Source organism: Glycine max, chromosome 12 (genome assembly GCF_000004515.6).
Source record: "Glycine max cultivar Williams 82 chromosome 12, Glycine_max_v4.0, whole genome shotgun sequence".
Classification (NCBI taxonomy): domain Eukaryota; kingdom Viridiplantae; phylum Streptophyta; class Magnoliopsida; order Fabales; family Fabaceae; genus Glycine; species Glycine max.
In genome coordinates this window covers 34,707,443-34,735,178 of record NC_038248.2, presented here as the reverse complement: position 1 = coordinate 34,735,178, position 27,736 = coordinate 34,707,443, and the positions used below count along the sequence as shown (strand labels likewise).

General features: G+C 34.6%; 1 protein-coding gene and 1 pseudogene across 1 annotated transcript; both read left to right on the top strand.

Moving 5' to 3' along the window:
• The first annotated feature begins 300 nt into the window (after positions 1 to 300).
• On the top strand, positions 301 to 4,969 carry LOC100786868 (protein CNGC15c). The gene is made up of 8 exons (XM_006592642.4): positions 301 to 659; positions 809 to 885; positions 1,092 to 1,638; positions 1,928 to 2,140; positions 2,390 to 2,688; positions 2,962 to 3,073; positions 3,436 to 3,672; positions 4,170 to 4,969. The coding sequence occupies exons 2-8, from the start codon at positions 857 to 859 to the stop codon at positions 4,809 to 4,811; spliced, it is 2,079 nt and encodes a 692-aa protein (XP_006592705.1). The 5' UTR covers positions 301 to 659; positions 809 to 856; the 3' UTR covers positions 4,812 to 4,969.
• A 9,747-nt stretch (positions 4,970 to 14,716) lies between these two features.
• LOC100786335 (serine/threonine protein phosphatase 2A regulatory subunit B''beta-like) lies at positions 14,717 to 26,908 on the top strand (annotated as a pseudogene).
• Positions 26,909 to 27,736: the final 828 nt, after the last annotated feature.

Below are 27,736 nucleotides of genomic sequence, written 5' to 3'. Positions count from 1 at the left end.
TATATATATATATATATATATATATATATATATAATTATTGGGCACACATGAATATGTGATGTAAAATTATTTTAACTTGTATAATAATTTTCACCTTTGGTTAAAGTGGTGAATTTACAGTTTTGTTTAAAATGAAAAACTTTATCACTAATAATTTTATACATCTCGAGCATAATTGTCTCCTATGAATACATGTGATCTCTAAAAAAAATTATATAAACAATACTTAGCTACATGAAGTAAAATCCAGTTAGCCATTTCTACCGCATAAATGAATTAATCTTTCAGGACAGACCAGAAGCTATTTCCTCTTTAATTTCCCTTATAATTTGATAATTTTTCTTCAGAAGTATGTATGCAATTTTTTATAAATAAATCTCATTTTGACATGTTCCTTACTTTTAAGGGAAGGATGACAACTACAAGCAAATGAATATACTACTCTTCTCACTCTGTAACTAGTTCTGCATTGCCCGAACGACCCATTTGTTTTTCAACCCTCAAAGTGGTTTCTAGTTGGTCGGTGGTGGCAAATCAAGAAACAGGGTGGAAGAGCTGCAGATGTGAGAAGTTGTTTCAATGTGGCATGTCTTTGCTTGCAGCAGAGGGAACTGCTCGGGAATCTGTCTCACTTCACTTCCTTGTTGTTGGAATAACCGTAAGAAACCAAATCTATTGTTTGTTGGCATCTTTCTATGATTTTGATTATTTACAAATACTTATTTGCTGCAACTACTGTTGGTGCTTTTGGATATTCAATAAACATTTGATAAGAATACAAGTTTGAATGTTTAAATTCCTCCACAGATTCATAATTTTTTATTGAAGAGAGGTTGACACTTCTGGAAATTTTGTATGGCTTTTGGTAATTCAAGATCTGCAAGGTTCGTTTCCTTCATACTATCTTTCAAGTTTCAAGCTACTTAATATCGATGCTACTACTACTTCTAAGTTTAGACTATAGATAGATTGCTAAACTTCAATGCCATCCTTCAACAATGAAATTCATGCTTTGAGGTTGAGTTACTTGATAAATAGTTTTTTCTCACAATTTTAAGGTTTTAATTCCAAGTTTCATTTGGTATTTTAGGTTTGAAGATGATCCGGAGCTAGCAAAATTTCCTGTTACTAACGGTGACAATGGTGCTAAGATTAAATTCCACATTGATGGCACACAAATACCTGAGCCTAGTTCCAATATGGCTCCGAAAAAGGTGGCAGGGAAGTTCTTGAAAACTAGAATGCTGTCAAGAGTGTTCTCAGAAGACTATGGCAGAGTAAAACGAATAGTGTTAGATCCTAGGGGACAAACCATTCACCGATGGAACAAGATTTTCTTGGTAGCATGTTTAGTATCTTTGTTTGTGGACCCTTTGTTCTTTTATCTTCCAGTGGTTCGAGATGAAGTGTGCATTGATATTGGAATAACTCTTGAAGTTATCCTCACATTGGTAAGATCAGTGGTGGATGTCTTTTATGTGATTCAGATTTTGATGAAGTTTCGGACGGCTTTTGTTGCTCCTTCTTCAAGGGTTTTTGGGAGAGGAGAACTTGTTTTAGGGTATTATAAGATTGCATTTAGGTACCTCCGCAAGGGTTTCTGGTTAGACTTTGTTGCTGCCCTGCCCCTTCCTCAGGTGCCTTGTTGAAAATTTTCTTTCTTATCGCAACTTACTTTTTTAACACACTTTTTATTATTGGGTAGACTTTATTGAAAATTACAAAATCGTGGGTAAAGATCGTCAAATATGAAGTGAAAATTATTTAAATTTTGTGATTTCTAATAAATTTTAACCAATAATATAGAGTATGTTCAAAATAGTACGTTAGAAAGCATGATACTAGTATGTTATTAGCCTTTCTCTCGTAAGCATAAATATGGTAGTTTGACATGCTGAATGTGCCATTTTGTTATGTTGATTCCAGGTGTTAATTTGGATTGTTATCCCAACTCTTAGGGGTTCAACCATGGCAAACACAAAAAATGTCCTTCGCTTTTTCATCATTTTCCAATATATTCCGAGGCTACTTTTGATTTTTCCACTTTCATCACAAATTGTAAAAGCTACAGGGGTTGTGACAGAGACGGCATGGGCAGGGGCTGCTTACAACCTTATGCTTTACATGCTGGCTAGCCATGTAAGCAGATGAAATTAAAACTACATTTTCTTGATTGCTCCAAGCAGCTGAAGCTTTTTCCTTTTTCTTTTTTTTTTTTATCATGTTTATTAAAGAAAATTAAGTCTCACATTAAGATAAAAGGAGTTGATAGAAACAAAATTTTATTTTCTTTCGTGTGGTTCAACTTTAGCATAAGTTAACATTATACAACCAAATTTTAATTTTAATTTTAATTTTTGGTTTTTGAATGGGAAATATTCTAAAAAGATTTTAGGGGCTTGCTGGTACCTTCTATCAATCGAACGTCAAGAAGCATGCTGGAGAAGTGTATGTGATTTGGAGAAGTCATTTTGTCAATATGGATTCTTTGACTGCCACAGGGTTAAAGGTGCCCTCAGGGTCTCCTGGTTTATGGCAAGTAATATCACAAATTTATGCTCACCAAATGCAAACCATGACTTCTATCAGTTTGGTATATACGCTGATGCCGTGACTTCCAAAGTTACATCCTCGGCATTCTTCAATAAGTACTTCTTTTGCCTGTGGTGGGGCCTAAGGAATTTGAGGTAAGTGTTATGCAGCTTTTCTGCCTTGTTACCATCTTTTACACCTGAGTTAAGCATTAACAATCATATCATCACCTTGCTTTCTTCAAAACATCTTAATTTTAATCATTCGGTAAGCATCATTCAATCCAAGTGTCCCAAAGGCCAAAAGTGCAACTCACTTCTCTACAAAAACTGATAAAATGAGAATTATTTTTCTCTTTTCTTCTCTAACTGCTCATGACTCACTAGAATTATCCCTTTGGTTAATGCTTTTCTGATTGGAGGATGCAGTTCTTTGGGTCAAGGCCTTCTTACTAGCACATATGTTGGAGAAATAATGGTCGCCATTGTTGTTGCAACCCTCGGATTGGTTCTTTTTGCATTGCTGATTGGTAATATGCAGGTAATTAAAGTATGCATGTCGCTTTACCTTTGTTTGTCGATGTTAAAATGTACTAGTACCCATAATTCTATTGTTAGTGTTGGAGATCAGCGAGCACATGTGTGTGTAATGTAAAGTAGGAAGTTTCACATTAGAAAAATAAAGAATGATAAATGCATTTAACTTAAGCTTGTATGGATCAACACTAACTTGCTAGTACAATCCAATATTTATTTCATGCATTGGTCATACTCAAATCCAAGACCTAAGTCCACAATTGCTTGGAGAAAGTGACAAAACAAATTGAATTAATTTGAAAATGTTCCATCCTTCTAAATTGACATTAATAAGGCATATATGCTAATAGAAGTTGAATTTCGCAGACATATCTCCAATCAACTACTGTTCGCTTAGAAGAGTGGAGGGTGAAAAGAACTGATACAGAGCAATGGATGCATCACAGGCAACTACCTCCAGAGCTAAGAGAATCTGTGCGTAAATATGACCAATACAAATGGCTGGCTACACGAGGAGTAGATGAAGAAGCTCTTCTCAAAGGACTTCCCGTGGATCTTCGTAGAGACATCAAGCGCCACCTCTGTCTCGATCTAGTTCGAGGAGTAAGTCTCAAGAGACATCAAACTTTATAACACAGTACAGCAATAATACATTTAATTAGGACGACCCACTTCTCAAAATTAAATCTTGCTTGCATATGATGTATAGAATTTAATTTAAATACACTCAATTAACAAAAAAAATACTTATCGAATTGTTTCAACTTGTTAATTTTCACTAATCTTAAATACTTTCCCTTGAAAAATGAATTAATTTGAGCTTCATCATCCCTTTTCCTGTCCACAAAATAATAAGAACATTGGAGATAAGAATTCACTTTATTTTGTCAACTAATCATAAATTATCATTTATGGTAAGATGATGTACTTTTACAAATAATTATATTAAAGTTTTTATATAAAGTTATTTTTAATTAGTTAAGATGAATAGTACTAAAATTAAAGTTATTTATCTATTCAATATGAAGAAAAAAAAATTACCCTGATGAATATGATTTTAAGATAATTATTATATAAGTTGATGCATTAATTATTAACAGGTGCCATTATTTGATCAAATGGACGAGAGAATGCTGGATGCAATATGCGAGAGGCTAAAGCCTGCATTGTGCACTGAGGGCATGTTTCTGGTCCGCGAGGGTGATCCTGTGAACGAGATGCTATTCATAATCCGAGGCCATCTAGATTCTTACACCACCAACGGGGGCCGGGCCGGGTTCTTCAACTCGTGCTGCATTGGGCCTGGCGATTTCTGCGGGGAGGAGCTTCTAACATGGGCCTTGGACCCACGGCCCAGTGTGATACTCCCCTCATCCACTCGAACAGTGAAAGCCATCTCAGAAGTGGAGGCCTTTGCACTCATAGCAGAAGACCTCAAGTTCGTTGCGTCACAGTTTAGAAGACTACACAGCAAACAGCTCAGGCATAAGTTCAGGTTTTACTCGCACCAGTGGAGAACTTGGGCCGCGTGTTTCATTCAAGCTGCTTGGAGAAGGCACAAGAAAAGAAAGGAAGTGGCTGAACTAATTAGGGCAAGGGCAATTCATGTTAATGTTGTTGATGAGCCTCAAACTCAAACACCAACCTATGCTAAAAGGGTTGCCAGGAGTACTAGGACAGATTCTGGAGTTGTAAGCTCCTTGCAGAAGCCAGCAGAACCTGATTTCTCTGTTGTTGAATAGTCAATGTACATTACTAACATAATATAGTCTCTTTGTCAGTTACGTGTAATTTTTGTTTTCATGGTTTTAGAGATAGGGATTCTTGTCACAAATTTAGTAACTGTGCTTTATTATTAGAATGCATGCACGTGGAATCCGAGAAGCTAGCTTGCTGTGAATGATGACTAGCTACAAAAAAGTCTAAATTATATACTCTTCTTGTTATAAGACATTTTCAATTAATTTATATTTTTTTAAAAAAATAATTAATTTAATTAATCATTAAGTTTATCAATTATTTGTATTATTATTTTAAATTTTTTTAATATTTTTATCCACTTAATTATTTTTTATTAATATTTTTGAGAGAAAATAATTAAGTAAATAAACTTGAGGAAAAAAATAATTAATGTATTTATAAATTAGAAAAGATTCTTATAAAAAAGAATAAATAATTTAAAAAAAATTATAATTAGGGATGAAAAACGTATTGAATTTCAATTGTGGTTTGAACAGAGGAGATTAATCTTAGAGATGTGAATTATGGTATGACCAATTCCATGTTTTCATGAAATTAAGTTCTAACACAAGGGGAAAGGCTCTAGTGTAAGAGGTGCATTAAAAATGTAATATAAACATCCATTAGTTTTTTTTCCTACTATTTTTTTTTATAGATTCTACTAACATTTTAAACTTTTGATTTAACTATGAAAATTAAGAATTCCTTAATGTTTTTAGCATTTTTCATTAAAAAATATAAATTAATGTACATGTGGGCTAGTCATCACCTTTAATAGATATCCAATGATGATTTTTAGAAATAAAATCTTATTCTTACATGTTTCTATTATTGGAACTTGTTGATATGACTACTAAGTGTAGAATAGGTTGTTATATAAGAATTGAGTTCTTGTATAAAAATTAGAATAATGGGTCACACGCTCTGCACAGCAAAAAAGTTACAGTTACTTAACAATTCTTGTCAGAAAAACCAATAGGCAAAGAGAGAGAAAGTGCAGTTGTTCAAATACATGCAATGCTGACACGTGTTTGTTGAAATGATGCTAGAAAGATTTAATATTAGTATTGATGAGTTGTTAACATTAAAATTATTTTATTGTTAGAATTCATTATGAAACCTATTTTAATTTCATACAGTTCTTCCGTTGAAGTGAAAATTTGTTTAAATTCTTAAACCTTATATGACAATGTAGGACCTACTAAAATCAAGTTTGTTTTAAAGGAACTAAAATCAAGTTAAAAACTCATGGATGAATATTCTTTATTTGGAGACACTCTTGGTCAAATTAGTCTAATTGTCACTTATCTTAGCCAACTGACATTTAGTGGATGACTGTTAGTTATTTAAAGTAAATATTAAATTATTTAAAGTAAATATTAATTGAAAAATTAAAAATATATAAAATATTTTTTTTAAGAAAATAACACGTTTGAACAGAGTTTCACGAAAAAAATTCGTGCAAAACAGCATCTTCCAATAAGTAATATGATTAGATTTAATTTAACTAATCAAAATATAGTTTATTGTTTATTATTTTTATCTTAAATTAAAATGATAAAAGAGTAAACAAAGAAAATATTCTTGACCAATTAAATGGCATATAGATAAAGTGAACATAAAAACTAATATGGTATATTTTATATTAAAAATAGATTATGTTTAATATAGCCAAAATTACATTTTAATTAAAAATAGAATATACTATTTTATATTAAAAGATTAAATTATATTAAAGTAACTTTTGTATCAAAATAAAAATTAATAAATTTAATATGTTTTTAATATAAAAATTTAATATATGAAACTAAAAACGAAAGGGCAAAAGAAAACCAAAATAAATCAATTGTCAGGATTCCAAAATCCTGGGGGAAAACTCCAGACATAAAGTAAAACCTTTATTTTGTAAACGGTTACCTTTTATTATGTATATTTGAATTTGAATGCTGCTTTTCAAAAAAGCTATCCATGCTCTGAGGGACTGTTAAGTTTGGGGTACTGTTTTACGAGTTGGTGATAGGGGGGTTTATTTATGGATGATTTGATGGAGATTTTTTTAGATAGATACAAATTTAACACTTTATTCTTACGTATAACTAATAAAAAAATTGATAATTAATTAAATATAAAGAAAAAATATTTATCATTTACTAGAATTTACCTAACTTTTAATAAAGAAATAATATAATTTGTTTCTTTAAATAACGATTTGATTATACGAAGATATATTAATTATTTATATAATAAAAAAAATCAATTTTTCTTATTATCTTTTGTTTAGGTGAAATATAATAAGTAAATAACTGATCAAACGAGAAAATTTATAAATATATTTTATTATTATTATTATTATTATTATTATTATTATTATTATTATTATTATTATAATAGACTTGTTAAACTTAAAAAAAATGCTGCTGATTTTAAACTTGATCTTATCTAACTTATTAACAATAAACCTAGAATGCAGTAAAAAAGGATTATTATAATCATTTTATATGTTTTCTTAATATATTTATATCATTTTAAAATGTATATATAAAAAGGTTTTAAAATATATACATAATAATATTTAATATATTATATATGATATAATCTATAAAATATATTTAAGAAATAAAAAACTAAAAATAACAGTTGCAGAAGAAAAATGGGTGGGTCATGTTGTCACCTAAAAAGATCAAGAGTTTTAGTTAAAAAAAAAGTTCAAATGGATGGGTTGGACTGCTTTAGTTTTACTTTAAAAAATTTAAATATATTTAAAATACATATAAATATATTAATAATAATAATATTTAAAATACATATAAAATATATTTATATAAAAATTCATTTAGTTAGTTATAAACAAAAGATAACAAAAATATTAAATTATTTTTATTACGTAAATATTTAATATATCTCCATAAAATCGTTATTTAAGGAAACAAATTATATTATTTTCTTATTCAAAGAGATTAGATTAATTCTAATAAATTATAAATATTTTTTTATACTTTATTATTTATCAACATTTTATTAGTTGTGTGTAAGGGTGAGATGCCGATTTTATGTCCATAAAAAAATATCTCGATTTGAGGACTTGAGTGCTAAATAAGCTTCAATATGAAAATGATAATTGGTTTATTACGATTGGTATTGCGGTATTCATGATGTGGAGAAACCACAATGACGTAATATTTAACCAATGTTCTTTTATATTGGATAAAGTACATAGTCAGGTTGAAGGGACACCTAGCACGCTCAAATCGAATATATCCTTTGGTCATGTATTCACATATGCTAAACATTGCATCTCGTCCTTCGGCATGTGCAAACAGGGAACACCATTCGACCATGATTATCATCACTAAATCCAATTACGGATAATCACTCAATTAGAGGTACTTAAGCACGATTAGGAGGAGTATTACTCAATTGACAATCATGATGTGACACGACCACATACTCTAGCCCCTACAAAGTTAGTATAAAAAGGGGTGAACCCCCCAGGTAAAAGGATAAATTCATTCTTACATGCTCATTATATATCATTGATAGATTTGAGTTGAACCCTCACTTGAGTGTTGGAGTATCTTTTGTAGGTATCATTCCCTTCGCTTTACCGAATACTCGCGCACCCGAGACCTCAACAAGAAACATCAAGCAGACACCCCTGCAACTTAGTAGACCTTTCGGCACAGTGAAAGACCCTTCAACAAAAGGATGAGTACCCTTTCCATTTGTGACAGGAACATTTTGGAGCCTTGGCACCCACCGTGGGGTCGAGTAACATATATCCTGAACCCAAGAATTTATGGCTATAACTAGAACTGGAATGAACATTGCCGTAATGGAGCAATCAACTAACAATCACCGCAATGAAGATGTTCACGTAGAAGATCAAATCGACCTATCTTCCATAGTCAAAAGACTACAAGCATAGGTCTCCGAGATGCAAAAACACCACACCGAGGAAATCGTCACCCTTCGGTGTGAGAACGCTTACCTCTGGGAGGCACATATGCCACGATAACTTGGCGCCTTGGCACCCACCAGGGGGTCGAGTAACATATATCCCAAACCCAAGAATTTATGGCTATAACTAGAACTGGAATGAACACCGCCGTAATGGAGCAATCAACTAACAATCACCACAATGAAGATGTTCACGTAGAAGATCAAATTGACCTATCTTCCATAGTCAAGAGACTACAAGCACAGGTCTCCGAGATGCAAAAACACCATGTCGAGGAAATCGTCACCCTTCGGTGTGAGAACGCTTACCTCTGGGAGGCACATATGCCACGATAACTTGAGGCTAATTTTAAAAGGGGGGTGAGGAGAGCTTGAATCAATTGCAGTCGGCCTACCCCAAGCCACTAATCTGAGCGTGCGTTCAGACGCTATCCCCCTGTCCTTTAATACCCTAGGAAAGATCGTTGTCATAGTTCAAGAACCCCTTCGTCCCTAGCATCATGGAGACAACTCTGCTTTCCAATTGGAAGAACTTGATCATTGATAAGTACAACAGCACCATAGACTCGGACAAGCACCTAGACATGTACATTAGCCAGGTGAGCCTGTTCACCATAGACAATGTCATCCTTTGTCGAGTATTCTCGATGTCACTGAAGGGGAAAGCCCTTTATTGGTTCACAATGCTACCCCCAAACTTTGTGGACTCGTTTGACACCCTGGTCGGCCGCTTTGGCACGCAATTTGCCACTAGTCGGACTCACCACCTAACATCCGTGGCCCTTGTCAACATACGGCAAGAGAAGAAGAAGCCATTGCGGATCTTCATGGAACATTTCGGAAAGGTTGCGTTAAATATCCGAAACTTGGACCCAGCAGTGGCTATGCATCACTTGATAATAGTATTTCAGTTAGGACCTTTTGTCAACAACTTATGCAAAAAACTTGCATCAGACCTCGACGAATTACTAACAAGAACGACCAAGTACATGAAGATGGAGTAACTGGTTGAATACCGAAACCAGGTGCGGGTCGACGCTGTGTCGACCAAGAAAGATAATGACAAGCCTGACTCCAACAGAGACTATGACGAAGGGAGGAGGGATCGGCCATTGCGAGAGTCGCATTTTACCTAGTGCACCCCTCTTATTGCCAACATATCAGATATCATAGATCATGCCTCAACTGTCAATATTTTGACCATGCCCAAAAGAGCCAACACCCTACTGAAGGCCGACTACTTAAGATGTTGTCGGTACCATGCAATCGTGGCCACTCAATAGAAGAATGCAGTGCTCTAAAGGATAAGATAAAGGAGTTAATCAAGCTCGACCACCTAAAAGAGTTTGTTCATAAAAAACAATCATATAGGCCCGAGGGGAGGAACAAACCCGAGTCCAACTAGGGAAGATACCGAGAACATGTAGGACAATTAGAAAGGTGGAGGAACCAAAGTCGCTCCAAGTAGAGAGAAGAGAGACCCCTTGACCAATCGAGGCGGGTCCTAAACACCATAGCCAAAGACTTCGCTGGAGGTGCGACCACTGCCTCCGCACGAAAAAGACACCTTCGACAGGTTCGGTTCATCAGCATGATCTCCTGGCACTGAGTGCCTAACATGCTGCCTATAACCTTCAAAATTGAGGACTTCAAGGCAATTGACCTAGTGCAAGACAACCTAATGGTTATTAGTGTGGAGATAGCTAACTGCATCATCAAAATCCTCCCCCACGATGACCCCCTATTCGGTTTTATTGGAGAATAGGTTGGGACGAAGGGTTGCATCTAGCTCTACACCATGTTTGGGCATGAGGGACCACTGCAGAAAAAGGTTAAAGATAAGATACAAAATAATGGACGCCCACAAATCATATAACATACTCCTCGGTCGCCCCTCACTCAATGCCGTCAACACGATTGTGTCAACCCCTCACCTCATGATGATATTCTTGTTGGATGTCGGGAACATTATAACCATACACATTAACCAGAGGACGACTAGGCAATGTTACATGACTAACCTTAGATTACAGCCTCAAACAAGGAAAGAACCCTTGAGGTCGTGCACTATGTGGGGATTGGAACTGAGGCCGAAGAGGTAAAAGGACTGGAGCTTAACCCCAAAACCAATGATGATAACTAAGTGACCCTGGTTGAAGAGACAACCACTTTCCAGCTTGGGCTTGGGGAAGGTCAAGTTGCCTAATTGGAGAATTAGCTACCCAAGTACGACAACAGCTGATACAACGAGTCATTCAAGAACACATTGACTTGTTTGCCTAATCCTCAACAGACATGCCTGATATTGACCTATGCTTCCATTGTCTTAGGTTGGCCATATGTGAATGCACCAAGCCTATTGCCTAGAGGAAGAGAAAGGTGGATGAAGAAAGGTGTCAAGTAGTGCGACAAGAAGTGGCCAAGTTGACGATCGTCGGGTTCATCAGAGAAATCGAATACTCTACTTGGCTTTCCAACGTGTTCATGATCAAGAATCCAAACGAGAAGTGGAGGATGTGGTACGATGACACTAATTTGAATCGAGTGTGCCCTAAGGACGCACCTTCGCTCTCGAACATTGACCAACTGGGCAATGGAGCAACCGGGCACTGGGTGTTAAGTTTTTTTGGATGCCTATTCCGACTACAATAAGATAAGGATGGACCCTAGGGTCGAAGAGAAGATGGCGTTCATCACTAACTCTGCAAAATTTTGTTACAAAGTTATGTCATTCGGACTGAAAAATGCCATAGTCACATATCAATGCTTAATGGACAAAATCTTCTAGGGTCAACTTGGATGAAGTGTGGAATTCTATGTGGATGACATGGTGGTCAAGTTTGATGATGTGATAGCTCATTTGGAAGATCTTGAAGAAGTTTTTGGCCAGCTGCAATAATATAACATGAGGCTAAACCTCGAGAAATGTGTCTTCGGGGTGGAAGAAGGAAAGTTTTTGAGTTTCATGCTCACCCATCATGGAATACATGCCAACCTAGACAAGTGTCAAGCCATCTTGGAGATGAGGAGTGCTTAAAATGTGAAGGAGGCCCAACAACTAACCAGCAGGATTTCCTTTTTGTCAAGGTTTCTATCAAGAATTGCTAAAAGGGCTAAGCCCATTATGAACCTCCTCAAAAAGGCCAAAAACATTTTCTAGGATGAGGACTATGAAGAAGCCTTTCGACAGTTGAAGGTAACACAGACAACACCGCCTGTTTTGTGAAAATTGGACCCGCTAAAAGATTGATTGTTTACCTTTCGATCTCGATCGAGGCCATAAGCGTGGTATTGATACAAGAGGAAGGAAGATAGCAGAGGTCGATATACTTTGTAAGTCGGGAGCTGTAAGATCTAGAGACGAGGTAACAGGTGATGGAAAAGGTAGCCCTCACACTGGTCAACGCCGCTTGCTACCTTCGACAATACTTTCAGAGCCACAAGATCACTGTTCAAACTGATTGCCCAATAGGCAAGATATTACGCAAGCCTGAGTTAGTCAGACAAATGATGACATGGTCAATTGAACTCTCGAAGTATGATATTGCATACGAGTCAAAGTTCAACTTCTTTCCCCATCTTTCCTTCATTCCCATGTCACTTTTTTCCCCTCTCTCTCATTTTGTTTCTCCTTTGAAGCTTCCTCTCTAAGCTTCTTATCCGAGATGCTCTCTTGGTGGTGAAGCTTCTTCTTCCATGGCTTATTCCCTAGTAGATGACGCCTCCTTTCACCTCTTCTCCTTTATCTTCTGCTGCAAATCCATGACTAAAAATCACCATTGAAGAACCTCATTGAAGCTCAAAGATCCAGCCTCCACAGAAGCTCCTCAAGCAAGCTTCCATCAAAAGCAAGTACAAGATCGCCATCAAGCAGATCAACAAGGTGTTTTAGATTCGAGATCCTCAACTCCTAAAATACTATCATGCGTTTGAGAAGCTTAGGGGAGAATTTGAGGAAGTCCAAGTGACTTACGTAAGTCAAGAGGTCAATGACAAGGTCGACGAGTTGGCTCGGTTGGCTACCTCCCCCAAGCCAGGACAACTTAAAACCTTCATTCTTCATTCGATGCCCGAAACAGTCTCTCGAGACAAGAATCTTTACAGGTGGAATAAGCCCCTTTGGGATGGAAAAAAGAGATACTAAACTATTTTGAAGCAGGAGATACTCTCAGCCAATAAGAGCCAAGCTAGGAAGATAAGAACACAAGCCGCTAGGTACATCCTAGTGGCCGACGAACTATATAGAAGAGGTCACGAGAGGTAACCGATTCGACATGTGATAAAGCCCTTCTTTTCGGCCAAGGCCAAAAAGGGACTCGGGGGGCTAGTATACCAGATAAAGTATATAGTTATGCCGAAAGGGACACCTGGCAAGCCCAAATTGAACATACCCTTCGGCCACATATCCACATATGCCAAATAGTACATCTCGGCCTTCAGCATATGCGAACAACGAGCATCATTCGGTCATGATTATCATCACTAAATTCACTTAAGGGTAATCACTCAATTAGAGGTACCTAAGCAAGATTAGGAGGAGTATTTCTCGACTGGTAATCATGATGTAACAAACCCATAGACCCTGGGCCCAACAAGGTTAGTATAAAAAGGGGTGAACCCCCAGGTAAGAGAACAAATTCATTCTCATATACTCATTACATATCATTGATAGCTCTAAGTCGAACCCTCACTTGAGCATTGAAGTGCCTTTTACAGGTACCCTGATAGGAAGAAGAATATTATCGAATCAAATATCGTTAGTGGTAGCCTAGCTGGCAGTGAGGGAATGGCTAGCACTTAGTAGGAATATGCTTGGTAGAATAATTTTGTTATAGGAGTAGTGTGTATTAGTTGATCCTTGTTGAGTATGTGTCTGTAGCATCTCGAATGCTCTAATGAAGGCTATATATTGAGCCATGATTGTATGAAAAGGCAGAAAAAAATACAACTTCATTTTCCATTTCTTCCTTTTTATGCTTTGGAGGTTCCTAGCCCTCAAAGCTAGGTTGTTCCCTTTCCTTTATCCTTGTTGATAGTAACATTTTGGTGCTTTCATTGAGCTCCAATGGCGGAATCCATACGTTCCACATCCAGCCTGGACCACCTTGAGGCTGCCATTACCCACTTTGCCGTCACCCTAGCCTCCAAGGCCTCCAAACTAGATGCCCTTCTCCTAAAAATGAATACCTTGGTAACTAGCCAACACTCCCCATCTTCTTCCTCTACGAAGTCACCACCACCAGACACACCCATTCTGACTCAGTCTCCCATGTTGATTCTGCTTCCATGCCCCGCACTCATGCAACAAATCCCCACACACATGCTGGCTCCACTTCCCATGGCTGCTTCCCACTTCCCCGCTAAAAGCAAGTCCCACACTTCCTCCTCCGACTTCGGCCATCTCGATCATGCTCGTGCCACCGTTTCCTTCGACAACCTCTTTAGTGTTGTTCTTCATTATGACCATGCAACAGCTCCTAATGACAAGACTTTGGAAGATAGAGACATGACAATGTTTGATATGGTAGCTGAGCACCATTTTTATGGGTCTGACATGATGGTCGCACAAAGGTGTCACCCAGCTGATTTTGCTTTGTGGAAAGCTACTAAACCAGGTGAGCCTAGCTGAGAGTCCTTGGAATCCTGGAAGACCTACATGGGCCATTGAAGGCTCACTTCAAGTCTCATCACCTTGAGGACAAGCTATTTTTGATAGGCCAGGGAATGATAGGAAGAAGAATATTACAGGATCGAATGTCGTTAGAGGTAGCCCAATTGGCAGTGAGGGAGTGGCCACGTGGTGGAGCTCGAGGATGCCGCCGCACACACCAAGAAGGACAAGATGGTCGGGTTCATGTCGAGGAGGATTGAGGATGAGGGATTGGGTGGGAAGGAGAGGGAGGTGTACGATAAGAAGAGTGAAGAGTAGTTTCAAAAAGAAGAAGATGAAATGGTGGGGTCCCCTGCTAGGAACTTGGAAGAAGAGGTTGAGGTTATCTATGAAGAACAACATAGTTAGCATTTTGGGAACAATAATGGCTTTGATTTAGAGTTTATGGCCTCTGCTTCTAAGTTATGGGCTGAGAAAGTCTCGCTTTGGTAGGTTTGTGTGAATGTGCTTCACTTTCATTATCAATTACTACCTCTTTTTAGTTGATTTATTTTTTAGGGGCCATTTTTGTTGATTTTCTTGGCTTTGATATTATATTCATATCCATCTTGTTGGTGAATTATATTATACTTCATGTCAGGATGATTTTAAACCTGTGCTATGTGAGCTTTTGGCAACTCATCCAGGGCTGGAGTTCTTGCAGAGCACACCTAAGTTTCAAGAGAGATATGGTTTGTCTTCCATCTTGGTTATAACCTTGCATTTAGGGTTTATGTAAGCTTAACTATAGATATCAATAAATAAATTTGAAATTCTCGCCATACCTGGTTTCTAAAAGAAACCATTTTGGGGGTTATTGGAAGGCATGAACGTGTTCTTCTATGTTGGAAAAGTTTTATAGCAATGGAGTTCTACTCTTAGCTACTTATAATGTATAATACATATGAAATATCTATTGAAAAAGAGTCACACTTCATATATTTGAGTGTTGGGAGAATCAGTTAAAGGACTTCTTCCACCAAAGTTAGGCATAGGCTGGTCATCATAGTTTTTGGTGTAGTGCTCTTGTTTTGTCTTTTGTGTGTGGTACAATGTTCATAACTATTTGTTTTTCCAATGGCCCAGCTGAAACTGTCATATAAAAAATATATTACTACATTAATAGATCAGGAAATGGTCGTCTTACCCTGAGGGAGCTGAAGTGTCAAAACATAATTGATGTAATGCTGCATGCTGATGAAGAAGAGGACATAAACAAGGTTTTGAGGTAGATATAATTGAAAATGTCATTTCAATTAACTTTTTTTGTGTTATATACTGCAAGTTTTGGGAGCTCGATACAGATCATGATTTCTTGATAGACAACGAGAATCTCATCAGATATGGTAACCATGTGCTTACCTATCGAATTGTTGATAGAATATTTTCTCAGTTTGCTGTGGGTTACTATATTATGTGTTGCTTCTGTCTTAGGATTTGACTTCAGCTGTCTAGGGCCACAGACAACCCAAATCCCGACCCCTCCCCTTCAAATAACATGCATTATCCTTTCACTTATGTTTATATGAGTTATCAAAGCATTTGTTGAAGATGCATATTTTGATTCACTTCAATATTATCTCAAGTTCCCAGAAGGTTTACCAGTAAGGTTGAGGGAAAGATGGGTTATGAAGATTTTGTTTACTTCATACTATTGGAAGTTTGACCTTTGTGGTTGACTATTAGCTTTTTGAGAATATATTGTGCCAGATTATTGACATGATTGGACCTGAGGTTTGTCTTTCAATGTTTTATTTATTTATTTATTTATTGTTTGCCCTTGTATTATGTTGATGAGAAGTCACATTAGTTGGAATATGATACGCTAATCTAGTATGCAGTTTAAAAATTTCTGTTGTCTTGGAAAAATGAGATATAACCAATTTCCATATTTTGGTTCCTCCTTTTCTTGTCTGTTTTCCATCTTTTTGGTTGATATTATGCCATTACTTATCCTTTATCTAAGATATTTATTTTTTTAATTTTAAATTCAAATTCTTCTCTCTGCAGGATGAGAGCTATATAACTCTGCGTGACCTGAAAGGTAGTAAACTCTCGGTAAGTGTTTTCAATATCTTGGTCAATCTGAATAAGTTCATGGCCTTTGAAACTCGTGACCCATTTTTGATTCATCAGGTGCATGAATATTTGATAAAAGTTATTGTGTTGTTGAGTCAATATGGTTGACTATTGTTGGTGAGTTTTGACTGCCTTGGTATATGTCTTGTGTGAACAGGAACGTGAGAATCCTACATTGGCAGAGTGGGATGCTTTGCTCGTAGAGAATATATTAGGCTTTCAATGGAAGAAGATGTAGAGGATGCTTCTAACGGTAGTGCAGAAGTTTGGGAAGAATCACTAGAGGCTCTCTTCAGACATCATTTATGTAAGTTGAAATATGTGGTATACAATCCAATTTTAATTTGAATTTATAATTCAGAAATAGAGGCTTTTTCAAATTCAGGCCGGGCTAAATAAGTGATCAAGCCAGCACAAAGCTAGACTGGCCCTAGGCAGATTGCAGGCATTTCAGGCCAGCAAATCAAATATTTTATTCTCTTTTAATTTAATTGCTTTTATTCTCTCAAGCTTAGAGAGTGTTCAATAGCATCCTTGCAGTAGTGTTTTAGAATTTTCAATCCAAGTGGCATAGGAGATATGAGGTGCTTCATGTCCTCTTTTCTATATTGAGAAGTTGAGTATCAATTTACTAGTTGGGTTTTCTATTTAACTGAGAGGTTTCAGTCGACAGTCTGTTAAATGTAACTAGAATTTACAAGTTTGTTTCTGTATTTAAATTATTATAACCAGAATTTTTCATGTAGATTTTTTTTTCGATTATTGTGTAGAATCTCTAAAGTTATTGTTATTTTTTTAAAAAGACATAATTACCATATTCTTTTATACTCAAATTCATTATTTTAATTTTTTAAAAAAAGTTAATTTTTTATAAAAAGATATTTTAAGACTGTTCTTTGAAAAATCGTCTTAGAATCCTCAATTTTTAATTTAAAAAAAACATTCTAAAAAGTTTTCTCAATCCTCAATTTTTTTAAAAAATATTTTAAAATGATTATTTGAAAAATCGAAATAATCATTTTAGATTGTAAACATTTTAAGACGGTTTTTGAAAAAATCGTCCTAGAATTCTCAATTTTTTTATTTTTTTAATAAAAATATATGTTCTAAAATGATGTTTTTTCTAAAAATCGTCTTAAGATTATAAATTTTGTAAGATGATTTTTTAAAAATCATCATAAAAGTCAAGACTTTTTAAGATGTTGACTTCGAAAACGATTTAAAATTATCTTTATATTATCGTGAATTCATTTGAATCCTAAAGATTCATAAAATTGTTGTTGAACTATAACCAAAAATTCACAAATTACAAGTATTATTTTCCTAATCATTAAGTCTTGAGTTTATAGATGTACTTAAACTCTCATTTGTGTCTTCTTTTATTAGAATAGTGATGTTCTAGAACTAAGTTATCACATGAGGGCTAATGTGAGCGCCAATAAGGCACTTAAAGTGTAACACATTAGTGTGTGCGTGTGACTCTATTAAATGACTAGGAAAGGGATTGAATTGGCTGCATATATTTCAAATGTTATTTTAAAATTTAATAATATCAAAATTAAATTAATAATTTTTTACAAGTGTAGGAACTACTAAAATAATGATTTATTTGAACTTAATTATTTTTTAACTAACTTTCGGAGCCATATATAATTTTCACTGTTCATTAGACTGTGTATGCCGAACTATAGTTTTCGGTCAGCTTATGCCTTCCTTAGTTTATGATTGCTTTATATAATATAAGTTTTTCAGGAAATTATTCTCTTTGTCTCTAATTATATAAAATTTTTCTGCAGAATTATTTTTTATAAGATGTCTCCTTTTATAATTTTTAAATATAATAATTATTTTTTATATATTTCTATTTAATTATTTTTTCTTGAAATATTAATAAGAAACAGTTAAATGAATAAAAAAGATAAGAAAAAAATAATTTTAGAATGATATATAATACAAATATTGATATTTTAATATGATTAACTAAATTACATGAATGAATTAAAAAAAATCTTATAACTAAGGATGAAGGAAGTAACACGGATGATTTATGGAAGTAACAACCATTAATACATATTTCATTCCGCTATTTTGTTGTTTGTGAAATCTGTGTAGCTTTCGTACCAACAAATGGATTCATGGTGTACTCCACCAAGAACACCTGAATCTATCTGCTTGAACATGCCTATAGTTTGGTGGTAAAATCATGAATATGAGTGTATCCACCAAAACACTCATCATATGCAATCCCACAAAGGTATAGCGCCACGTGAAATTCATTGGTGAATTTTTATTATACGATAAGAAGGAAGCACGTTGGAAAATGGCATTGGCGAGCACGATAAAAATGGACTAAGAGGATAATAGTTCGCTGTCATTATATTACCATCTTTGCAGGCTTCTTTCAGTGCTCTTATACAAACCTAATCCTGTTTGTCTTTTTTCTTCTTCTATGAATTTGAAAGAGGAAATAAAAGAATGTGCGTCTATTCTAACCTTGATTGTTACGTGCCAAACGATTATTTTTTTAAAAAAAAACATGTTTATACGTTATAGTGCTATACTTAAAAGAAGAGAGATAGGAAGATTAACTTGATTTTATCCCCACTTATTATTTTTTTTTAAACTTGACTTTATCCCCACTTACCCTTCAAAACTCATTACAATTGAAGTTTTTGGATAATAGAAAATTAAAGGCCATGACATTACAATAGTTGAATAAATTTTTTTAAAAAAAACATAACAATAGGTAGTTGTTTTTTCTTTTTTTCTTTTGACAATAAGATCGAGAAACAGATCGAGTTAGAATCAATGATAATCATGTGCAGCGCCCTAAAAGGGTCTGTTTAGTTTCATAGGCCACTTGTCTTCGTAAGGCTGTCCTCGGGCTGCTATTGTTTGATTAAGCTTTTTTAGAGTAAGTAATCTAGTTGGTAAAAGAAGAATTTTAATAATATTTGGTTCATTTTAAATTAGTTTTTATGAAAAATTTAAAAGTAAAATTATGTATGGATCTGTAAGCTTCTTTAGAAGCACTTCTAAAAGAAGAAAATAAGAAGAAAAAAGATGAGATGAGTTTTTCCATAAGTAAAAATAAATTCTCCATGAGTTAATTTTTAGAAGTTCACCAATATAGCTTCTCTAAAAGATAAGATGACCTCTACAAATTAGTTAATGGAAAACTCATTTTAGCTAATGGAGAATCTCATTTCATCTTTTTCTTCTTATTTTCTTCTTCTAGAAGTACTTCTAGAGAAGCTTACACCCAAACAGGCCCTATATATTACAAGAACAAAAAAATATATTACAGAAACTAAAACAAATAACAAGGATAAAAAATATATTCGTATTAGAACGTATACATTTAACAGTTTTAAAATAATTTAATTAATTACATAATTGGATTTTTTTATGCACTAACCACACGATTGCTTCTTTCCAGCCTGAAGAAAAAGTTCAATTAGAACGTATACATTTAACAGTTTTAACTAATAAATTTGCAACTTCCCTTAACTCCCTGTGCATATTTCTGTAGCTCTCGATAAGCATGATAGCATTAGGGAGATCTTTACGAAACACTCGAGTGATAAAACACCCACAGTTTTATATATATATATATATATATATATATATATATATATATATATAAGAATTAATTAAATTAAGAATGTATTACATCACTTCCATGTTTGAGAATCAAATTAAGAATGCAGTGTATCTAGAGAAACTAAATTAAGAATATGTATAAATTAAAGAATTAATAGTGCCAAGGACCACACCCGTAAACTTTCATATAAAAACTAAATTGAGGTTTCACGATTCATGCATGAACTAAATAAAAATGCAATGGTTAGTAGAAATGGTAAGAAAATATATATTCATGGTTACCCGTTTGAATCTATTTTAACTTTGACGGGTAATATCCAAATTGACCAGATATGAGTTTGGGTTCAGGTTTTTCCTGATAATCAAAAGTTGGGTATGAGATTACCACATCCGTCCCGATCCTAAACTCGTCCCATCACTTAAAATTATTAAAATTTTTGTATAATTTAATCAAAAGGCCTAGAATTTTTATTACTAGTTAATTTTATTTTAGAATTTTTACTTAATTTAATATTTTTTTCTAATAATTTTTGTAGACACATGCGCTATGATAAATTTATTTATATATAAGTAGTTAAAAATAAATATTTAACAATTAATTTATTTTTTCTATAATCAAATTTTTAATATTTTCTTTAAAAAAATATTTTTCTAATTTGAATTGGGTACCGAACGGGGTCGGGGATACCCGATATCCAATGGATACGGGGATGGAATAATAAATTTTAATCCGTCGGATATCGAATATGAGTATGGTCATGGGGACATGTTGGGGGGAGTCGGAGTTGGGGTCGAGGATTGGGGAGACAATACCCGTCCTTGTCCCGCCCCATTGCCATGTCTAATGGTTAGGCATTAAATATTTATTTATAAAAAGAGTAAATTTAGAAGTATTAAGTACTCATTTCGCAAAACTTTAATGATAAGGATTAATTATATTAGTAGAGGCTACAAAATTGTGAATTGTGATTGATAAAGAATTAAGGTATCATTGCTTTTAAGAAAGCAAAAGTTGTTAAGTCACTGCTTAAATTGTAAACATTCAAAACAGTTATTTGCATACCCATAGACATGGAAAGAAAACTCGTACCCGTGGGTATCTGCCCGAATCCGTTCCGACTTTGACGAGTAATACTTGAGTTAACCGGGTATGGGTTCGGGTTCAGGTTCGGGTTTTCCCCGATAACCAAAAGTCGAGTACGGGTATGAGATTACTAGACTCGTCCCGACTCCAAACCTGAACCCGCTCCACCACTTAAAATCTTTAGAATTTTTGCATAATTTAATCAAAAGGCATAAAATTTTTAATACTAGTTAATTTTATTTTAGAATTTTTACATAATTTAATATTATTTTCTTAACTATTTTTGTAAACACACGCGCTATAATAAATTTATTGATATATAAATAGTTAAAAATAAATGTTTAACAATCAATTTATTTTTTTAAAAATCAAATTTTTAATATTTTTTTACAAAAAAAAAATATTTTTCTAAGTTGAATCGTGTATGGGACGGGGTCGGGGATACACGATATCTGACAGGTACGGGAATGAGACGATAAACTTAAATCCGTCGTATATCGAGTACGGGTATGAGAATATGTTGGGGTAAGAGATTGAAGAGACAAAACCCGTACCCGCCCTGCCTCATTGCCATGTCTACATACCCAAGTTGCCCAAAATATGTAAAAAATATACTCTTATATTCAAATTTTACGCATATATGTGTATATATATATGAATAAGTCTTGCTAAGTGAAAATGCGTGTTAATAAATAATTAAATATACATGATAACAACATCACAACACAAGGAAAAAGAACAAGAATGACAGCAAGCAGACAAGTGCCTCAAAGTGGCAAACCATTTTGGCCTGGACGGAAGCTGACTCACCCAAATGTTATCATCAGTCTCTACTTTCAACACTAGGCGCAACGCTTACGATGCCTCATTGGATTGTACATTTGCACTAACTTTAGTTAAACCAATTTCATCAAACCATTTTCCAATTTAATTGGTGCATATGTGGTCTGGTCGAGAACACTTTCTCCAACCTCACAACCCTGTTCATAAAAAGGAGCAATGATCATAATTAGCAGTCATGGATGCAATACCATGTTGAGACCCGGCAACATCTAACGCATAGATCCCGGTTATCATTACTTTCCTATTACTTTTTGCATCACATCACTATGGACGTTGGATAAACTGACTAATGTTATCTCTTATTTTAATTATATTTTTTATTCATAAAATTTGAAATTTGATATCTTAAAGATATCAAGTTGAATATAACTCAAATTAATAATTTGTTTATATTTTTTTAGCATTTTTATAAGAAAAAATAATCCATAATTTAATTTATAAATTTTGTTTTTTCATTTTTTATAATCAAATTCGTGAATTAAATTATAGGAGATCAAAATCGATAAATAAGAAATTAAATTTATAATTTTGTCAAAAATAAATAATGGTTATCAAATATCAACGCAATCAAACTGTCATATAAGGGGAATGATTTCGAACTCTTACACACGTGATCTTATAATTAATTTCAAGACTTATATCTAATAACAAAACAAAAATATTCTTTTTAAAGGAATCCTCATTTTAACACTTTGATCGTAAATTAGTTTTTCACACCAAATGATATTAATGGACGCATCCTATAAAGGTCAAGTCACCACACATCAGCATGTGAAGGTTATCAAAATCGAACTCCGCATCCCATGGATAGTATGGTGATTTGTCAAAGACAAGGGAAATTTTAATTAGCCTCTAGGACTAATTGGTTGTTACATTCAGTCGGAGGTTAAAAAGCAAAAGAAAAGAAAGAACCTAACGGTAGTTACCACTTTTTCTAATACCCTTATTGGTTGTTAATTACTTTTTATAATACCCTTATTGGCTGTTACTTAATAGTGAACGCATTGGATTAATTACGAGTTAATAAGTGCATGAGCCATGCAGGACTATGGTTAGGCTTGGGGTTTTAAATAAAAATAATGATAGTCAAAAAGCGTTTAATTTGCTTTTGAATTGTCACAGCAAAATTAGTGTGGCCATTCTAAGTGATCTTACCTGATTTAGGTTGTTGATCCTCTTCATATATACTTTTTTATATTTTGCAGGCTTGCCAAGGGAAAAGGAGCTGCTCCATCAAAATCTCAGACAGTGTATTTGGGGTAGATCCGTGTCCGGGTGTGGTGAAAACATTCAGTGGAAGCAAGATGCACATCACCATTGAGTGATGACTTCTTTCAAGAGGCTGTTAGCAGCTTCTAAAATGAGGTTCGGTGTGAACCTTGTGAACACAAGCCAACCAACTGGACAATGTTACTAACCAGAAATGGCCATTAATTGTGTTCACTCGATTGTGTATATATAAATGTCATGATTTAGTACATAAGACTTGGTCTTTTGACATTGAACAACAAATAAGTAATCTCTGCTGATCAATGATTCTCCTTTGTTGATATGAACCCTCATGGCACAAGGGCTGACTTAGGATCGTCTAGGATTAAACCTTGATGGAAAATGCAGAAATTGATTAAGGAAAGGATGACGAATAAGGTGGTTAATTTCGTGGATCTTAATAAGGTGGTTCTTGGCATAAAATAAAATAATGAGATGAGAAAATGTAGGTTAAGTGGTGGCTGGACAGAAATATAGAAATGGCAAAAACTCAAACTACAGGACTTCAAATGAGGTGATTCCAAAACGAGGTGAAAGGTCTCGTCTTGAAATTCAATTTAGGCTCAAGAATCACTTAATTTGAGTGCGTAAAACGGGAGTTATGGCCACGAGATAATTCTGGGCAGAAGTGGATTTTCTGAAATTATGATTTGAAAGAACAAGATTGAAGATGAAAGGAAGGAAAGAATCACTCTTTCCGGCGAGGGCAACACACAAAGGTTGTGAAAGTCCTTTGATACAGCCAGGGTGTTCTTGAATCACTCAAGAATTTAGGAGAATCACTCTCACTAAGATAAAAGAGATAAACTCTAATTTTCTGAATAAAACTCAACTTGTGTTTATTGATAAAATGGTTCAGCTTATATAGAAGCTTTGCAGCAGATTTTAGTAATGACCCACTAACCTAGAATTAAAATAACTTAATGCCATTAACTTAGGGAATTAAAAAAAAAAACTTAATGGCTGAGTGTAACTGAAATTGTGGCAACCAAAAGTCACCCCCAACAGCCAACAAGTCAGTCACCATTTGGTCTCCCAAAAGGCTGATGCCTAGGTTGCCAATTGGGCCCTTATTACAACTTGAACTAAACCTACTAAAGCCCTTTTAGTTGATTAACCCAAAACATATTTTTGGTCAGCCAACTTTACAAGGATTGGGCCATTATTTAGACAAACTAAACACTCTAAAATTGAGACAAAGTGGTGCCATTTAGTCCTCCTCCATTTGGGCCATGATACAACTCACAACCTTAGACTTTTCTCCTTGAAAACTTGGGCTTGTATTCAAATAGTATGGACAACACTTGTTGAAGAGCTTCCTTGGCTTTCCTTGCTCTAGCCCTTGTCATAGGCCCTCCAAGTCCTTCAAGTGGATCCTTGCCCTTGCTCTTGGTCATGTCCTCATCATTTGTGCATGCAATACCATGGGTTCTTTGACATTGAACAGCAAATAAGTAATTTTGTATTTTCTTTTTTAATGCAGTGAGAGAAAAAGAGAAGAGATGGCTCAAGTTTTAGTTAGGAGTCAAGACTCAGTTATGTTTTTAGTTGCATGATATAATATGTCTTTATTTTATGCTAAACTAAAAAAAACCCTGTGTAATGCACAAGATTCTTGCTAATTGACATATCCAAATCCATCCCCTTCAAAATGATTCTATAAGGACAAGGTTTATGTATAAGGTGATGCTTTGGTACCATGAAGAACTAGATGTGTCAATTTCAGCAGCTAATGAAAATAGTTCAAAAAGAATTAAAAAAATGCCTAATTGGGTATTGATTCTCTCCCCTACAATGAGTCTCATACAATGCAATATAGAACAGTCAAAACCAGCCATAGAAAAAGTAGAATCCAATCCAGCAATACAACCATAGTGTAATGTGCTTTTGAAGTACTTAATTATCATAAAAACATATGAAGATTGGTTTTATTATTACGAATTGCATACCATAATTTTAATGTTATGCAAGCGTTCAACAACAATGAGTGCAAAGGGATACCATAATTTTCAGATTCAGAACAAACGCACCTTTGTGTACTTTGTTTGAGGGTGTGACCTTCTTCTACTTAGTTCCAAATAGCACCCTGCAGTTCAAACATGTATACTATAGTAACTTGTTTCACATAATTAATTGTTTTCAAACACTACTACCGTAACATGAACAATGAGTGGAAAGGGATACGAATTGGGAAAGAGGGTTTTTGGTTTATGTTAAGGTACAACCACAAACAATTCAAATACTAACAATTAAACACAAAATGGCAAGATTTTCACGAAAAATACCAAGACAGAACTCAAAATAGTGGACATGCTTACCTTCACCAACACTGGAAAGGTCTGAAAAACCCATGACTTCGCCTGTGTCGCGGTAGCGGTGGTGGGAGCAGCGGGTCACGGGGACAAGTTCTTCACGGCGATACCAAAATGTTAGGCTGGTAGCAGGACGGACTTCACGGCAGTGCTAGGTTTTTCGAGGGTTGCAGTTGAGGTGCTAGGTTTTTCGAGTTGTAATTCAGGCAAGCAAGGGCGCTGGTGCTTACCGCGAGAATATATAAACTCCAAAATCTACGACGGTGATTCGTAACACCGTCTTTGTATTTTTGTTTCTAGGACGGTCCAGCCAAGATGACCGTCTTTGATGACTTCAACAACGACGGTCTTAAATACAAACGTCGTTGAACATGAAACGCCCCACATAAAAACTTAAATAATTACGTAATTGCCACCGTGTTGACAACAACGACGGGTTCTTTAGGACCGTCTTAAAAACGGTGTCGTTGAAAGGCCTTTTTCTAGTAGTGACTCAAGCTTTTGCTAACTAACCTTGTTGTCCTTTCCTGGTTTGCCCTTCCTTCTTGCAACTGATACTATCACAAATGCGCTTCATATCTACGAGTCCATCTATGCCAACACTACTTCAAAATAAATAAAGTTTTCAAATTACCAATGAGTCGATACTAAAGCTTTTGCTAACTAACCTTGTTGTCCTTTCCTGGTTTGCCCTTCCTTCTTGCAGCTGATACTATCACAAATGCGCTTCATATCTACAAGTCCATCTATGCTTGCATACACAACAACCAAGAATGTCACCACAAAATTTACTCAAAAAACAAAGCAAACAACACATTAAGTTAAACTCAAAAAGTAACAACCACCATGAATTTGACTAGATAAACTCCAAAAATTTTAAAAAGTGGAACTAAAGAAAAGAAATGAAAATTACTATGGTAAGGTAGGACCACTAGGGTTAGCTTAGAGGCTAAGGCGGTGCGCTTCTCCCAATCTTTCGCTTCTTTCCTAGGGCTGATTTCAAGTCTACAACAACCAAATAGAATACTACATTATTCACATTTCAAAATAATAACAATAACTTCAAATTAATTACGTTGTAATAAACTGTTCGATTCGGTGAATGAAGGAAAAGATATTGTCTTCTTCGAGATCACTGTCGGAATCGAAGGCTTGAGGATCAGGAAAAGGCTCGGTGACAGAGTTAGGGTCAAAGAGAACGCCGAAGGAGGAGTAGTTGCTGTTAACGGTGCTTTGGTTGTCCCATTGGGACTCTTCGGTGAGGGTTTGCAAGAGTCTGGGTGGAATGGAGAAAAGGTTTGAAAAGCCTAGGATTATTCTTAGGGAGTCCCACACGAAGAAAGAGAAATAATATATATGTGTGTGTTCTTTCTAAGTCAATTTTTTATCAAACAACATAAAAGTAACGTCGTAACAAATGCTTTTTGTAGTAGTATATATATATATATATATATATATATATATATATAAGTTATATGCAAATATGAATATATTTATAAATATAATATTTTTTAAAAAATACACATTTATATAATTTAAACATATTTAAAACATGGGTGAATATAAAATTATGTTTAATTAAAAAAATTTGACAGTATATTAAAAATCATAATAGTATAAAACATTTATAAATTATAACTTTAATTCATGTAATACACATGTTTTTTGGTGTACAAGTACAAAGATTCCATGCATTTACTCCAATTTATTTCATCACTTGGCCGATCCTCGTTAATTTTAGTTTTTTTTTACAAAATGTACCAACCGTAGTAGTTATGTATATGTATATATGTATTTAATTATAATGTCAATTGATTAACTTTTCAATCAATGGTTATAAATTTGTCATTTTTTTCTCTGAATTGTTGCCCTCTATTACACTATCAAACAAAAATGAAAACTTTTACTTAATTTGGAAACAATATGGGCTATGGGCTATGGCCTATGGAGAACCACTGAGCCAGCAAAAGTCACCTCTAATTATTTATAATATAATATAATTAATCAGAAGACAAAGTTGCAAAGCCACCTCTAATTATATAATTACGCATACAACTTTGTTTCTCCCACCATATATATTCAGCATTCACCAATAAATGGCGAAGTTTGTTACTGGAAGCTTTGCTCAGA

Coding starts and splice junctions, on each gene's coding strand:
- LOC100786868 (XM_006592642.4), top strand. CDS start 857: ATGGCTTTTGGTAATTCAAGATCTGCAAG. Junction 886..1,091: donor GGTAATTCAAGATCTGCAAG/GTTCGTTTCCTT, acceptor TTGGTATTTTAG/GTTTGAAGATGATCCGGAGC. Junction 2,689..2,961: donor TGGGGCCTAAGGAATTTGAG/GTAAGTGTTATG, acceptor TGGAGGATGCAG/TTCTTTGGGTCAAGGCCTTC.